The sequence below is a fragment of the Babylonia areolata genome, chromosome 22, assembly GCF_041734735.1.
Source record: "Babylonia areolata isolate BAREFJ2019XMU chromosome 22, ASM4173473v1, whole genome shotgun sequence".
NCBI lineage: Eukaryota > Metazoa > Mollusca > Gastropoda > Neogastropoda > Buccinidae > Babylonia > Babylonia areolata.
This window is the reverse complement of record NC_134897.1, coordinates 38,381,963-38,397,396: the sequence shown is the minus strand read 5'-3', so window position 1 is coordinate 38,397,396 and position 15,434 is coordinate 38,381,963. Positions and strand designations below refer to the sequence as shown.

The window sequence follows — 15,434 nt, the reverse complement described above, 5'->3', positions numbered from 1 at the left end:
GATATAATGTTTCAGTTTCTTCAAAGGTGATGTGTTTGTGGTACAAAGTGAAAGGAAAATAAATAAACTTTTTGTGCTGTGTAATGTTTCAGTTTCTTCAAAGGGGATGTGTTGGTGGTACAAAATGAAAGGAAAATAAACTTTTTGTGGCATGTAATAACTTTTTTGTGCTGTGTAATGTTTCAGTTTCTTCAAAGGGGTTGTGTTTGTGGTACAAAATGAAAGGAAAATGAATAAACTTTTTGTACCATATACGATAAAATGTTTCAGTTTCATATAATGTTTCAGTTTCTTCAAAGGTGATGTGTTTGTGGTACAAAATGAAAAGAAAATAAACTTTTTGTGCCGTGTAATGTTTCAGTTTCTTCAAAGGGGATGTGTTTGTGGTACAAAATGAAAGGAAAATGAATAAACTTTTTGTACCATATACGATATAATGTTTCAGTTTCATGTAATGTTTCAGCTTCTTCAAAGGGGATGTGTTTGTGGTACAAAATGAAAGGAAAATGAATAAACTTTTTGTACCATATACGATATAATGTTCCAGTTTCTTCAAAGGTATGTGTTTGTGTTACAAAATGGAAGGAAAATAAACTTTTTGTGGCGTGTAATGTTTCAGCTTCTTCAAAGGGGATGTGTTTGTGGTACAAAATGAGATGGAGGACGGCTGGCTGTGGGTGACGTGTGAACGCACCAAGGAGAGTGGTTTGGTGCCGGCGCCATTCGTCAAGGATCTGGTATGGGTTTCGTTGGACTGTCTCCTTGTTGTATGTATTACACTCCACAACTGAATAGTAGAGCAAATGATTGTCCCACTGCCGTGTTGCACAGAACCACTGAGCAGTAGAAGAAACAAATGTTGAATTGTTGTATTATACTGAACCACTGAGTAGTTGAGGAAATGAGTGTCTTTCTGTTGTATTGCGCTGAGTAGTGGAGGAAACAAGTCTTTATGTTGTATTGCGCTGAGTAGTGGAGGAAACAAGTGTCTTTATGTTGTATTGCGCTGAGTAGTGGAGGAAACAAGTGTCTTTCTGTTGTATTGCACTGAGTTGTAGAGGAAACAAGTGTCTTTCTGTTGTATTGCGCTGAGTTAGTGAGGAAACAAGTGTCTTTCTGTTATATTGCTCTGAGTAGTAGAGGAAACAAGTGTCTTTCTGTTGTATTGCGCTGAGTAGTGGAGGAAACAAGCGTCTTTCTGTTGTATTGCGCTGAGTTGTAAAGGAAACAAGTGTCTTTCTGTTGTATTGCACTGAGTAGTGGAGGAAACAAGCGTCTTTCTGTTGTATTGCGCTGAGTTGTAGAGGAAACAAGTGTCTTTCTGTTGTATTGCACTGAGTAGTGGAGGAAACAAGTGTCTTTATGTTGTATTGCACTGAGTAGTGGAGGAAACAAGTGTCTTTATGTTGTATTGCACTGAGTAGTGGAGGAAACAAGTGTCTTTATGTTGTATTGCGCTGAGTTGTAGAGGAAACTAGTGTCTTTCTGTTGTATTGCGCTGAGTAGTGGAGGAAACAAGTGTCTTTCTGTTGTATTGCACTGAGTTGTAGAGGAAACAAGTGTCTTTCTGTTGTATTGCACTGAGTTGTAGAGGAAACAAGTGTCTTTCTGTTGTATTGCACTGAGTTGTAGAGGAAACAAGTGTCTTTCTGTTGTATTGCACTGAGTTGTAGAGGAAACAAGTGTCTTTATGTTGTATTGCGCTGAGTTGTAGAGGAAACAAGTGTCTTTCTGTTGTATTGCACTGAGTAGTGGAGGAAACAAGTGTCTTTCTGTTGTATTGCACTGAGTTGTGGAGGAAACAAGTGTCTTTCTGTTGTATTGCGCTGAGTTGTAGAGGAAACAAGTGTCTTTCTGTTGTATTGCACTGAGTTGTAGAGGAAACAAGTGTCTTTCTCAGTTTCTGCTGTATTGCACTGAGTTGTAGAGGAAACAAGTGTCTTTCTGTTGTATTGCATTGAATAACATAGTAGTGTAGGAAACAAGTGTTGCATTAAAACTGAACTACTGAGTAGTAAAGGAAACTAGTGTCTCACTGTTGTATTACTCTGAACCATTGAGTAGTGCTGGAACCATGTCTTTCTGTTACACTGAACAGCCGAGTAGTATATGAGGAAGTGGTGCATGTTTTTCGCCCCCCATTTTACCCCCTCAGTATACAGTAGTGACAAAAAAATCATTAAAATTATTAAATGGGGTTTAAAAAAAAAAGGGGGCGGTGGGGGGGGGGTGGGGGGGAATACAAGTTTTGACCAAATATGGAAAGCTGCATTAAATGATACAAATGATCAGTTAGTAACTGAGCAGGGCAAGGAAGAGAAAACATAAGTTGCATCTCCTGCACTTAACATTGACACACATGCACACACACACGTGTAACATGAATCAGCAAAGAAAGTGAGAACATGGGCAGATTCTGCTGTGCTAGTTAAAGTCCTCGGATTGAAGACATCTGGTGTTCCAGAGAACCCACTGTCCAGACAGCAATAAAATCTTTTCTACTTTTGACTGGTGACAGCTGTACTGGGACTGAGATCAGGGTCGTTGGTGTGGGAATCACTAGTGTTGTCTGATGTAAAGGTTTTGTTTTCAGTGATGGTACGAAAGCTGCATCTTGCATTTGGGATTGTTAACTGCATGGTTTATGATCAAACTGTAGCAGTCAGTGTGATACTGTGATTTTAAAACTGTGTGCTGATTTCATTACATTCATCAGATTGTTTCAGGGTTCACAGATTCTAGCCACAGGCATGCCAGATTTACTCCTGAAGCTGCAGAGATTTGGATTCGTGTCCTAGAAAGAAAAAAAATAGCAGTAGCTTGTAGATGTTAAATAATGGATGTGTGTTGCTGAGTGATGTTAACAGAGCTGATATCCACTTTCAGGACGGTGACTATGAGCCAGTGGAAAGCCTGCCCTATTTCCACAGCTGTTTGAGCAAAGAGGAGGCAGTGGAGAAACTTATGTTGGGTATGTACAGTGACCTGTGAGCATCAATTGTGAGTCTGAGATCTGCAAGTTTGAAAAAGGAAAATCTGTCTTGGAATTAGCACTCATGCTTTAAAAGTTAGTTTAATTACACATACTTAACCGTGACCCAAGTAGTGCAGACTCCGGCTGGGGTCTGACATTCCTGTCCTGTGCAAACTGCTATCCGCCTATGCGGAGAAGGTTAGTTATTTATTTTCTGATTTGTGAAAGCCAAAATTTTGCTCACCATTTGAGAAAAACTGGTTTGGATTCTTGCCTCTTTCGATTTTGACGTGATGTGGATTGAAAACCTCCCTAAAACGAAACGTGTTTTTTCCATTCTGTTTAGTGTTTCATTTCCATTTCTTGATTTCAGCTGACTGAGAAGATCACAGGGTGAACTGATAGGTTATGAGAAGTACAAGAATCAATACTGCAAAATATTGTTTTTCTTTTCCTTTGATTTTTCTCTGTCGTTTGCTTCAGTAAGTGTTTATGATTACTTGTGTATCAACCTGTTTATCCATATACTTTATCTGTGTGAGAGACTGAAAACTAGATGAACTCCAGAATTTTGATGTGAGTGCTATTCATTGGTAATCTGCTTTGATAAGTGAGTGTATCTGTATGAGAGAGAGAAAGCAAGCTTGTATGCATTTGTGTGTTGAGAGAATTATTTCATGGTACTCTGCTGATGGAGTGATGGCCTAGAGGTAACGCGTCTACCTAGGAAGCGAGAGAATCTGAGCGCGCTGGTTCGAATCACGGCTCAGCCACCGATATTTTCTCCCCCTCCACTAGACCTTGAGTGGTGGTCTGGACACTAGTCATTCGGATGAGACGATAAACCAAGGTTCCGTATGCAGCATGCACTTAGCGCACGTAAAAGAACCCACAGCAACAAAAGGGTTGTTCCTGGCAAAATTTTGTAGAAAAATCCACTTCGATAGGAAAACAAATAAAACTTGCATGCAGCAAAAAATGGGTGGCGCTGTAGTGTAGCGACATGCTCTCCCTCGGGAGAGCAGCCCGAATTTCACACAGAGAAATCTGTTGTGACAAAAAAGAAAAAAATACAAATACAAAATAGTACAACAGTTAGTTCTCAGGATGGTGTGAATTACTCGTGGTGTGATATTCTTTTTATTTTTTGTCACCAGCTGGAGAGGGCAGCTTCCTTGTACGTCAAAGTGAGAATTTTCCTGGTGATTACTCGCTCTTCTTTTTGTGCGAAAAGGACGTTCGTCGATTTAGAATTGAACGCCGTGGTAATCAGTTTCTCGTCGGTGGACGTTTGTTTGACAGGTAAGTTTTTATTGTATTTGTTGTGTGAAACACATGGGTTGAATATTTTTGTATCATACAGGTTTTTCTTATTGGCATTTTGGTGATTTTTGATCGTCCATGATGTTTTTATTGTCTGGATTAAAAATGGAGATGAATGAGTACCGTAAAGTTCGGTCTGTAAGCTGCAACTTTTTCTCCCAGCTTCAACCTCTGCGGCTTATACAATGATGCAGCTTAGTTGCAGATTTTCCCAATTCCAGGAGTGTCACGTTCTCGTCTATTCTTAGCTGCCCTCAACTCACCAAAATCATGATCTCTGTTCATTAATTTTTGGATGAGCTTCAGATTTGTGTGCTAACTGTTCACGTTTTAAAAATCAGATCCGCACACATTAAAGCCATCAGTTGAGCATTCAGTTCTCTCTCCTCAAGCGCACACCCATGCCTATGATGCAGCCTTCAAATTGAAGGCGATGACCGAGCTGTTGAAAAAGGCAATAGAGCCGCTGCACATTTGACAATTTATGATGTTTTTATAGAAGTATAACTTATTATAAGTTATATTCTGAAAATGTTTCTTAAGTTAATATATATGTTATTTTATAAACACTGTGTGTGTGTGTGTGTGGAGGGGGAGGGGGACTACGGGTGTGTGTTGAAACAAAGCCGCTGTCATATATTACTTGCTTGTGTTTGATTTGCTTTATATATATATATATATATATGTAGCTTTTTGACCATTTGGTCCAACCTTCGTCATGTTGTGTGTGTGCCTGTGTGTACTGGACTTGGCTATGGGTTGAGATGTTGTGTTGGGTGAGTGACGGGCCCATGGCTGCACAGTCCATTTCCAAATGGAAAAGAAAGATTTATTGTATTGTACTGTACATGTTTGAATGTTACTGTGTGCAAGCATTTGGTGTGCATGAATGCTGCGAGTGTATGTAAGCACGCATGGTGAGTGTATGTGATGCACATGTTGTATGTTAGTGTGTATGATGTTCACATGCCCACATTTTACTTATTTATTCTGTTGGTGTGCTTTTTTTTTTTTTTTTTTATAAAGTATGATGTGCACTGAAGTCTTAAACTGTAACACAGGAGGTTGCAATGGAAATAACATTTTCTTCAATATTTTAAAAATGAAAAAAAAAAAATCTATGATCAAAATTCAGTGTTTCTTGTATGCATGTGTGTGAAAAGAAGTGAGAAGAATACGGTTACAATTTAGGTAACAGAACTCTGAGGCCTTGTGCACTGTAAGCAACAATGATGGTGATGATAACCAAGGTGTGTTGTTGTCTTCAGTTTAACGTCTTTCCACTTGAAGTGATATTAGAACCAAGGTGTGTGTGTGTGTGTGTGTGTGTGTGTGTGTTGTGTGTGTGTGCGTGTGTGTGTGTTTGTGTGTGTCAGTCTGGACAGTGTCATCAAGAGGTACATGAAGGAGGAGATCGTGGAGGGATACAAGCTGGCCAATGCTGTCTACAGGGTCAGTCCTTCACTGTCTGCCTTTCACTTTTACCCCACACTTCTGTCTGTCTTTCTGTGTGCATCTTTTCTCTCTCTCTCTCTGTGGCTGTTTCTTTTATTGTTATTTTTTTTTTCTTTATGTCTCTTTTTCTTTTTTTAATTCTTTTTTTTTCTTTCTTTTTTTTATAATTATTATTTATTTATTTATTTGTGTAAGCTTATCTATTATTTATTCACTTTTTTCTTTCTTTTTTTTTTTTTTTTTTTTTTACATTATAATTATTATTTATTTATTTATTTGTGTAAGCTTATCTATTATTTATTCACCTTTTTTTTTTTCTCCCCTCAAGGCCTGACTAAGCGCGTTGGGTTACGCTGCTGGTCAGGCATCTGCTTGGCAGATGTGGTGTAGCATATATGGATTTGTCCGAACGCAGTGACGCCTCCTTGAGCTACTGAAACTGAAACTTTTTCTTGCTTTCTCTCTTGATGTGGTTGAATTTTTATATGGTTGGGCAGTCCTTATATGGTTCTGCACAGTCTGCTGGACTGTAAGTAACAATGTCAGTGATGTTTCTCTCCTTCTACTTAACAGCCCAAACTGAGACACCCCTCTGAAGTAGAGACAGAGCTGGCTGTCTCCCTCCTTCCCCCTCCCTGTCAGTCTTTCTCTTGTCACCTGCACTCCCACAACCTCTCTTATGTCCCCTTCCCTTTCTTCTTCTTCTTCTTCGTCTGCGTTCGTGGGCTGCAACTCCCACGTTCACTCGTATATACACGAGTGGGCTTTTACGTGTATGACCGTTTTTAACCCGCCATGTAGGCAGCCATACTCCGCTTTCGGGGGCGTGGGGGGTGTGCATGCTGGGTATGTTCTTGTTTCCATAACCCACCGAACGCTGACATGGATTACAGGATCTTTAACTTGCGTATTTGATCTTCTGCTTGCATATACACACGAAGGGGGTTAAGGCACTGGCAGATCTGCACATATGTTGACCTGGGAGATCGTAAAAATCTCCACCCTTTACCCACCAGGCGCCCTCACCGTGATTCGAACCCGGGACCCTCAGATTGAGGGTCCAACGCTTTAACCATTCGGCTATTGCGCCCGTCACCCCTTCCCTTTCCATTCACCTCTTTTTTCCTTCTCTTCTTTTCTCTTGCCCATGCATCTCTTATCTTTTCTCTCTCTCTCTCTCTCTCATTCCCTCTCTCACTTGCTTATTCCACAATTTTTTCATTCTTTTCTTTTCCTTGTTATTGAATTCATCATCATTTTATGTTGCAGGATGTGTTTGACAGCAACAACACGCGTTTCGAACGTTTGCGGGTGGAGGGTGGGAACGAAGACATCTATGCATCGATTCGCCAGAGCACCGGCCCGAAGCTGGTCACACGAACCAATGACCGAATTGAAATGTCGGGCTATCTTCACTTCAGGAGTGAGTTTAGAAACAGATCTGACTCGTGTGTGCTTTCCTGTTTTATTTCTGTAAGGGAATGGGTTGTTTTTGTTGTTTTCAGTTCGTTGGTTTTCTGTTCTGTTTCCATTGTGGTTCTTTATTCAGTACTTGCATTTTTGTGTATAAGATACCCGCATCTGCCAGTGTTAAAATGTACACAAGTTGAAAAACTTAAAGAGAAAATTACAATGAATACAATAGTTTCTCCCCCTCCACTAGACCTTGAGTGGTGGTCTGGACGCTAGTCATTCGGATGAGACGATAAACCGAGGTCCCGTGTGCAGCACGCACTTAGTGCACGTAAAAGAACCCACAGCAACAAAAGGGTTGTTCCTGGCAAAATTCTGTAGAAAAATCCACATCAATAGGAAAAACAAATAAAACTGCATGCAGGAAAAATGCAAAAAAAAAGGGTGGCGCTGTAGTATAGCGACTCGCTCTCCCTGGGGAGAGCAGCCCGAATTTCACACAGAGAAATCTGTTGTGTTAAAAAGAAATACAAAATACAAAACAAAATACAAAATACAAAGGAAGGGGTAATGTAGAACAGTATGTGACAGGTGTAATCTCTGATGGTTTCATTACTGAAAAATGTTAAATTTCAGGAGTGTTTGAGAAGGATGTTTAAATGCCTTTTTAAAGAATTAGTTTTATTAGCATTGTTGGTGTAATTTTTGTATACATCTATTTGCAGATGAAAAGATGAAGAAATTCAAGTCTTACTATTTTGTCTTGAATGGAACAGAAAATATGCTGTACTATTTTGAAAATGAAAAGGTAAGCTGGTTGTATTTGATTTTTCCTTTTCATCACAACCTCTTTTCTTGATTTGTTCATGTTTGTGTTTTAATTTCAAAGGAACAGAACAATTTTACATTCAGCAGATAGTCTAGTGGAAAACAAAATTGCTCAAGGTAACGAAACCTATATCACTGTAGGCAAAGTTACTCAGTATTTTCTGCTCTTTGTGAACAAATGGAACTTATTCCCACAGAGGCATGTGCACACACAAACACTCACACGCACACACACACACAAAATTGAATGATCACAGTGTACTTCTTCACTCTCTGTCTCTACCCACCATGTTCATCCGGTTTGGGGATGTATTGCTTCAGCATGTCTGTGTGCAGTGTGTATTTTTTCGTATTGAAATGTCTTTTACAAAATATTCCAGGACACTTTTTTTTTCTTTTGTTGTTGTTGTTGTTGTTGTTGTTTGCTGTTTTTAGCTTCTTTTGTGTGAAGTGTTTGTTTTGTTCTTTAACATGGAACTACCCTGATCTCCTCCCTCCCCTCCCTCCCTCTCTATCTCCCCCTCCCTCCCAGTGGTGATGAATGTTGTGAACTTAGTACATAAAGCTCTGGCCATAAGGAAGCAGAGTTTGACTTTGTGATGCAGTATTTTGTGCACTCCATTTGTAAAGGGCCAAGGACTATACAATGAAACCGTTTGTGTCCTTGTGTCTCCCTCCTTCCCTCCCTCGCTTTCTTATTGTCCTAAAGATGACAGTATGTACCGTCGTTGAACGTCAAGTTCACCTCCCCCCACCACCCCTCCCTCCAATCACTTCTGGCCTCCTTTGAGGAAAGCTGACCACACACCATTACAAAAAGGTAGAGCGGAGGATTGAGGAAAACTGTCTGTCCCTGGGTTATAACTGTGGCCTCTTGGCTTGGTAGTTTGTTGAAGTATGGAGGCACCATTTCATTGCTGAAGTATGAAGGTATGAATGAAGGTATGAAGGCACCATTTCATTGCTGAAGTATGAAGGTATGAAGGCACCATTTCATTGCTGAAGTATGAAGGTGTGAAGGCACCATTTCATTGTTGAATTATGAAGGCACTTTTTCACTGTTGAAGTATGAAGGCACCATTTCACTGGTTGTTAGTGACCTGTGGCCTTTTTACTTGGTAGTTTGTTGAAGTAAGAGGTCACCATTTCATTGCTGAAATATGAAGGCACCATTTCATTGTTGAATATGAAAGCACCATTTTATTGTTGATGTATGAAAGCACCATTTCATTGTTGATGTATGAAGGCACCATTTCATTGTTGAAATATGAAGGCATCATTTCTGAAGGCACCATTTCATTGTTGAAGTATGAAAGCACCATTTCATTGTTGATGTATGAAGGCACCATTTTATTGTTGAAACATGAAGGCACCATTTCATTGTTGATGTATGAAAGCACCATTTTATTGTTGAAACATGAAGGCACCATTTCATTGTTGATGTATGAAGGCACCATTTCATTGTTGACTCACTTGTGTAAACAAAGTGAGTCTTTGTTTTAACCCGGTGTTCGGTTGTCTGTGTGTGTGTGTCCGTGTGTCTGTGTGTCCGTGGTAAACTTTAACATTGACATTTTCTCTGCAAATACTTTGTCAGTTGACACCAAATTAGGCATAAAAATAGGAAAAATTCAGTTCTTTCCAGTCATCTTGTTTAAAACAATATTGCACCTCTGGGATGGGCACAAAAAATAAAAAAGAGAAGCCTAATTATATGCAAACTGCATTTACTGTTATATTTATATTTTTTGTATTCTCTAAACTTGGCACTTTGATCTGATATTCTGACCCAACAACAAGAGCAGTCATTATTATCATTTTTTGTTCAAACGGGAACTTCTTTTGCTAAGCATGGAATTTTTATTTATTTTGCAAACGTTTTGGTGCAGCTAGTAAAAAAGGGAAATTACTCAGTAATTAATGCAAGGGGACTTAATTTATCACAAGTGTCTTGAAGGCCTTGCCTCTCTTGTTGATGTATGAAGGTACCATTTCACTGGTTGTGTGTGTGACCTGTGGCTGGGAATCTTTCAGAGGTCCAAACCGAAGGGACTGGTGGAACTCAACTACACTTCCATCTATCCTGTTCATGACAGCTGGTTTGGCAGGTAAACTGAAGTGGTGGTAATGTGCTTTGTATATTGTAACTTGTATGTTGTAATGTAATAGAACAAGTCTTGAAGCGTTGATCCTGCTTTCATTATTTTGAAAAAAAGAAGGAAAAAAGAATGTTAAAAGATGACCAATGAACTTATCGCAACTAGAAAATAAACTGAAAATGTTCATTGAGTTGTCAAAGGCAGTTTTTTTGTCAGTGTTTATCCTGAAGTACATCATTGATTCCAGTCTCAAGCCTGCAGTCATGTTTGCATTAGCTGTGCTCGACTATGTGTGTATACATATGTATGCGTACATAACTACATGCATTTATATGAATGTGTATTGTGTGTGCGTGTGTTTATGCAAGTTTGTGCCTGCCTATGTGTGCGTATGTGTTCGGGTAGCTGTTAGATACACATGTATGTTAAAATGTATGTATGCAGTGTGTGTGTGTGTGTGTGTAGTCACATTTTGGTGTGTGTATGTAACATAGATATAATGTTTTATGTTAACAAAAGCGTTTTTGTAAAGCACCTAGAGCAGATTTCTGGGTAGTGTGCTATATAAGTATCCATTATTATTATTATTAAGAAAAAAGTGGTGGGTTTGCAATATCCCCACCTGAAATAATAGTGGTCGGACCTAGCAGTTTCCATAAGTGCGTGGTGTTTTTGTTGTGTTGATGTCCATGTCTTGTAATCTGAACACATTGCTCACTTTGTTCCTCTTGATCATGGCAGGCCCAACTGTTACCTCCTGGTGTCCATGTATGACAACCAGAGTAAAACTACTTCCTTCATTACTGCAGAGAGCAGTGAAGTTGTGCGAGTAAGTTACAGATGGTTGTGTTTGTGAGTGTGTATGTGTTAATGAGCATGATTTTAGGTGTGCACGCACACACTTGTTTAGAGTGTGTGTTTGCATGTATGTGCATGTGAGTGAGTGACTGAGGTTGTATGTGTGCGTTGGTCGGAAATGTATTTTTGAGGAAGTACAGGAGTAGGAAGGAATGGTTGCTTTCATCAGTGTGGCAAACGATCAAAAGAAAACTGTTCAGTTTGTAATTTTGTTGTTTGTTTTTTTTGTTTTTGGGGTTTTTTTTTCAATTTCTGCTTTGGTCAGTTTGTAAATTTTTATGGAAGACTGGGAAAGAGACACAAAGTACATTATGTCAGTTGAAGATAGTCTACAATTTGGTTTAATGAGACAGTGGAATGATAACCTTAGAACTTTTTTTTTTTTAAACACTCAAGCTTATGTTTGTTTTCATCAGATTCACGTTAATAGATGGGTAATTTTGCTCACCTTTTAGTCTGAAGAATGTTTTTTTTGTTTTGTTTTTTATCATATTAAAATTTCCACAGCCACACTTTGGTCTTCAATATTTCAGTGGGGTTAAAAAAAAAAAGAAGAGAGAGAACAAATTTTTATCTTGTCCTAGTCTGTAATTATGTCTTTGAATTTTATCATGTGTGATTTTATCACTGGAGAGATTTTTGTCATTACTTCTTTACTTTCTTCTAACGGATTTTGCTTTCTCTCACCCCTCCCCTGACCCCACCCTCTCCCCCCAACCCTCCACCCTGCCAGAGATGGGTACACATCTTGAAGGTGTCGTGCGTGAACACGTCAGGGGCTCCACCGGGCAAGGGGCTTCGCTCCCTGCACAGTTTGTCAGTCACCGTCTTCTCAGCCCACCATGTGGCCACCAAGCTGCTGACCCACCCGGCCTGCATCCTGTCCCTCAACCAGCACCGGGTCGCCCGCACACAGACCTGTGACAGTGGGGACCCCTTTTGGGGCGAGGAGTTTCAGTTAGAGTGAGTGGTGGTAGTTGTTGAAGTATTTCTGCGTTGGGGGACCCCTTTTGGGGCGAGGAGTTTCAGTTAGAGTGAGTGGTGGTAGTTGTAGTATTCCTGCATTGGGGGACCCCTTTTGGGGCAAGGAGTTTCAGTTAGAGTGAGTGGTGGTAGTTGTAGTATTCCTGCATTGGGGGACCCTCTTTTGGGGCAAGGAGTTTCAGTTAGAGTGAGTTGTAGTAGTTGTAGTATTCCTGCGTTGCGGGGACCCCTTTTGGGGCGAGGAGTTTCAGTTAGAGTGAGTGGTAGTTGTTGTAGTATTCCTGCGTTGATGGACCCCTTTTGGGGCGAGGAGTTTCAGTTAGAGTGAGTGGTGGTAGTTGTTGAAGTATTTCTGCGTTGGGGGACCCCTTTTGGGGCGAGGAGTTTCAGTTAGAGTGAGTGGTGGTAGTTGTTGAAGTATTTCTGCGTTGGTGGACCCCTTTTGGGGCGAGGAGTTTCAGTTAGAGTGAGTTGTAGTAGTTGTAGTATTCCTGCGTTGCGGGGACCCCTTTTGGGGCGAGGAGTTTCAATTAAAGTGAGTTATTGTTGTAGTATTCCTGTGTTGATGGACCCCTTTTGGGGCAAGGAGTTTCAGTTAGAGTGAGTTGTAGTAGTTGTAGTATTCCTGCATTGGGGGACCCCTTTTGGGGCGAGGAGTTTCAGTTAGAGTGAGTTGTAGTAGTTGTAGTATTCCTGCTTTGGGGACCCCTTTTGGGGCAAGGAGTTTCAGTTAGAGTGAGTTGTAGTAGTTGTAGTATTCCTGCTTTGGGGACCCCTTTTGGGGCGAGGAGTTTCAGTTAGAGTGAGTTGTAATAGTTGTAGTATTCCTGCGTTGATGGACCCCTTTTGGGGCGAGGAGTTTCAGTTAGAGTGAGTTGTAGTAGTTGTAGTATTCCTGCGTTGGGGGACCCCTTTTGGGGCGAGGAGTTTCAGTTAGAGTGAGTTGTAGTAGTTGTAGTATTCCTGCTTTGGGGACCCCTTTTGGGGCGAGGAGTTTCAGTTAGAGTGAGTTGTAGTTGTTGTAGTATTCCTGTGTTGGGGGACCCCTTTTGGGGCGAGGAGTTTCAGTTAGAGTGAGTTGTAGTTGTTGTAGTATTCCTGTGTTGGGGGACCCCTTTTGGGGCAAGGAGTTTCAGTTAGAGTGAGTGGTAGTTGTTGTAGTATTCCTGCGTTGATGGACCCCTTTTGGGGCGAGGAGTTTCAGTTTGAGTGAGTGGTAGTTGTTGTAGTATTCCTGCGTTGATGGACCCCTTTTGGGGCAAGGAGTTTCAATTAAAGTGAGTTATTGTTGTAGTATTCCTGCGTTGGGGGACCCCTTTTGGGGCAAGGAGTTTCAGTTAGAGTGAGTTGTAGTAGTTGTAGTATTCCTGCATTGGGGGACCCCTTTTGGGGCGAGGAGTTTCAGTTAGAGTGAGTTGTAGTAGTTGTAGTATTCCTGCTTTGGGGACCCCTTTTGGGGCGAGGAGTTTCAGTTAGAGTGAGTGGTAGTTGTTGTAGTATTCCTGCGTTGATGGACCCCTTTTGGGGCGAGGAGTTTCAGTTAGAGTGAGTTGTAGTTGTTGTAGTATTCCTGCGTTGCGGGGACCTCTTTTGGGGTGAGGGGTTTCAGTTAGAGAGTTGTAGTAGTTGTAGTATTCCTGCCAACGTTGGAGGCTTTAAGTGTGTTGAAGCCTTTTCTGTGCAGCAGTGTTTTTTACATGAAAGTGAGTTTCCTGAGCGTTGAGGAATTTTTAACGTGGACTGAAATTTGTTGTTTTTTATGTAAACGAAAACCTTGTTGAAGAATACTTGGGGGGTTTTTTGTGGGTTTTTTTGGTATGTGTAATGCGCTCATTCGGATGGCATTGATACCGGAGAAGTGAATTACGAAACAGGACATAGACCAAAGAATCAATGAAATGTTTCTTTTTTTCTTTCAGCAATATATTTTTTTTTGGGGGGGGGGGACGGGGGGGGGGTTGCTTGTTATTCATGGAATCATAGCACAGATGTCATGAGCTGCATTTTAGTTGTTTGTCATTTCAAGCAAAAGGCATTCTGCTTTAGTGTGACACATGAAAAAAAAAAAAAGTGAGATTTTGCTGTCACCTCCATTTCTGTTATGTTTTTTGTTTCCCTCTTTCTCTGTGTTCCTGTCAGTCTGTCTCCTTTTTGGGTTATTTTTCTTCCATTGATGACTCTGTGTGTGTGTGTGTGTCTGTGTGTGTGTGTGTGTGTGTGTTTGTGAAGATGATTTATAGGAAAACAAATGTTGATAAAGCACTGCTGTTAAAAGCGCGTGGTTGTTTTTCAGTGACATCCCTTCAGATGTGGAGAGCTTCACCGTCTCACTAATCAACGTCAAGCGCAACAGAGAAATGTTCATTGGTACTGTGCAATTATAAATGATACCTTTTTAAGAAATGTATATGTATATTTTTTTTTTATTCACCCTGTTTATAAAAAAGAAACAAAAAACAAATGGTAACATATATTGAAACTTGTTTCACACAAAGCATTTTTTTTTTTCGTTTTTTTTTTTAAATCACATTGGAAAGGAAGTGGAAGGGGGGGTGGGGGCAGGGGTTGAAGAAAGAGAAACACCATGGCATTCACTGGCTTGTTTTTTGTGTGTGTGTGTGTGTGTGTTTCGCAACTGTTTCTTTTATTTTTATGTGTGAAGTGACATTGATTTTTTAATTATTATCTACACAATATGCTAAAAAAATATTTGCAGAATTTTATATTGAATTTCAAGTGCAGCGCTTATTTTTACCACTGCCCTGTCATTTTCAAAGAAAAAGTATCATGTACAGTAAGCTGTAGTGATCTTAATGCTTTGAATTTAAACCCTTTTGTAAGAACTTCTGTCATATGTGATGGTGATTTGGTGGTTTCATCAGCAATACTGATTTAGTGGTGTCATCAGCATTATTGATCTTTCCACTTCAGATAATGTTAAAGCTGTTAACTTTTGATTACCTGATATTTAATAACAGCAGTGCCATGGTCATGATTACCTTTAAATGTTGTTGTTTTTTAAAACTTGCTAATTGTAAAATACACAACTGGAATATGTATAATTCAAAAATATATCAGCACAAAACACACATTCGGAACATGCATAATCGTTAAATATGTCAGTACATCTGTAATTGTAAAATGCACTATTATGTATAACTGTGAGTTAAAAGTGAAGTAAATCTCAAGTTTGAATGTGTTAGAATAAATGTCATGAATTGTTAAGATTTGTTCTTTGTAAAGTGCATTTTCAGTATTTATGTATGTATGACTGCGAAATAGTTCAAGTATGTGCATGATTGTAAAGTACATGCACTATATATATATAGAACAAACTACACAAGAGGTACACATGTGATAGTAACTAAGTTCAGATGCAGTGTTTCTGGGTTAAAGTGCACAGACAGGTACCAATAAAACTGGGAGGCATCACCTGTATGCTTTTGTGTCGTATATAAATGCACATATGCAAAAGACATTCAAAAGGTGAAAGCCTTTTA

The 15,434-nt window shown here is 39.9% G+C and overlaps 1 protein-coding gene across 1 annotated transcript in view; it reads left to right on the top strand.

Moving 5' to 3' along the window:
• The window catches only part of LOC143297120 (ras GTPase-activating protein 1-like), a 41,996-nt gene that overhangs the window by 10,314 nt on the left and 16,248 nt on the right, over positions 1–15,434 (top strand). The window contains exons 5-14 of the mRNA XM_076609294.1: positions 620–737; positions 2,887–2,971; positions 4,132–4,276; positions 5,674–5,749; positions 7,022–7,175; positions 7,891–7,973; positions 10,028–10,101; positions 10,834–10,921; positions 11,684–11,913; positions 14,228–14,301. Of these exons, the coding sequence (XP_076465409.1) occupies positions 620–737; positions 2,887–2,971; positions 4,132–4,276; positions 5,674–5,749; positions 7,022–7,175; positions 7,891–7,973; positions 10,028–10,101; positions 10,834–10,921; positions 11,684–11,913; positions 14,228–14,301 (1,127 nt within the window). The remainder of the gene's footprint in view (positions 1–619; positions 738–2,886; positions 2,972–4,131; positions 4,277–5,673; positions 5,750–7,021; positions 7,176–7,890; positions 7,974–10,027; positions 10,102–10,833; positions 10,922–11,683; positions 11,914–14,227; positions 14,302–15,434) is intronic.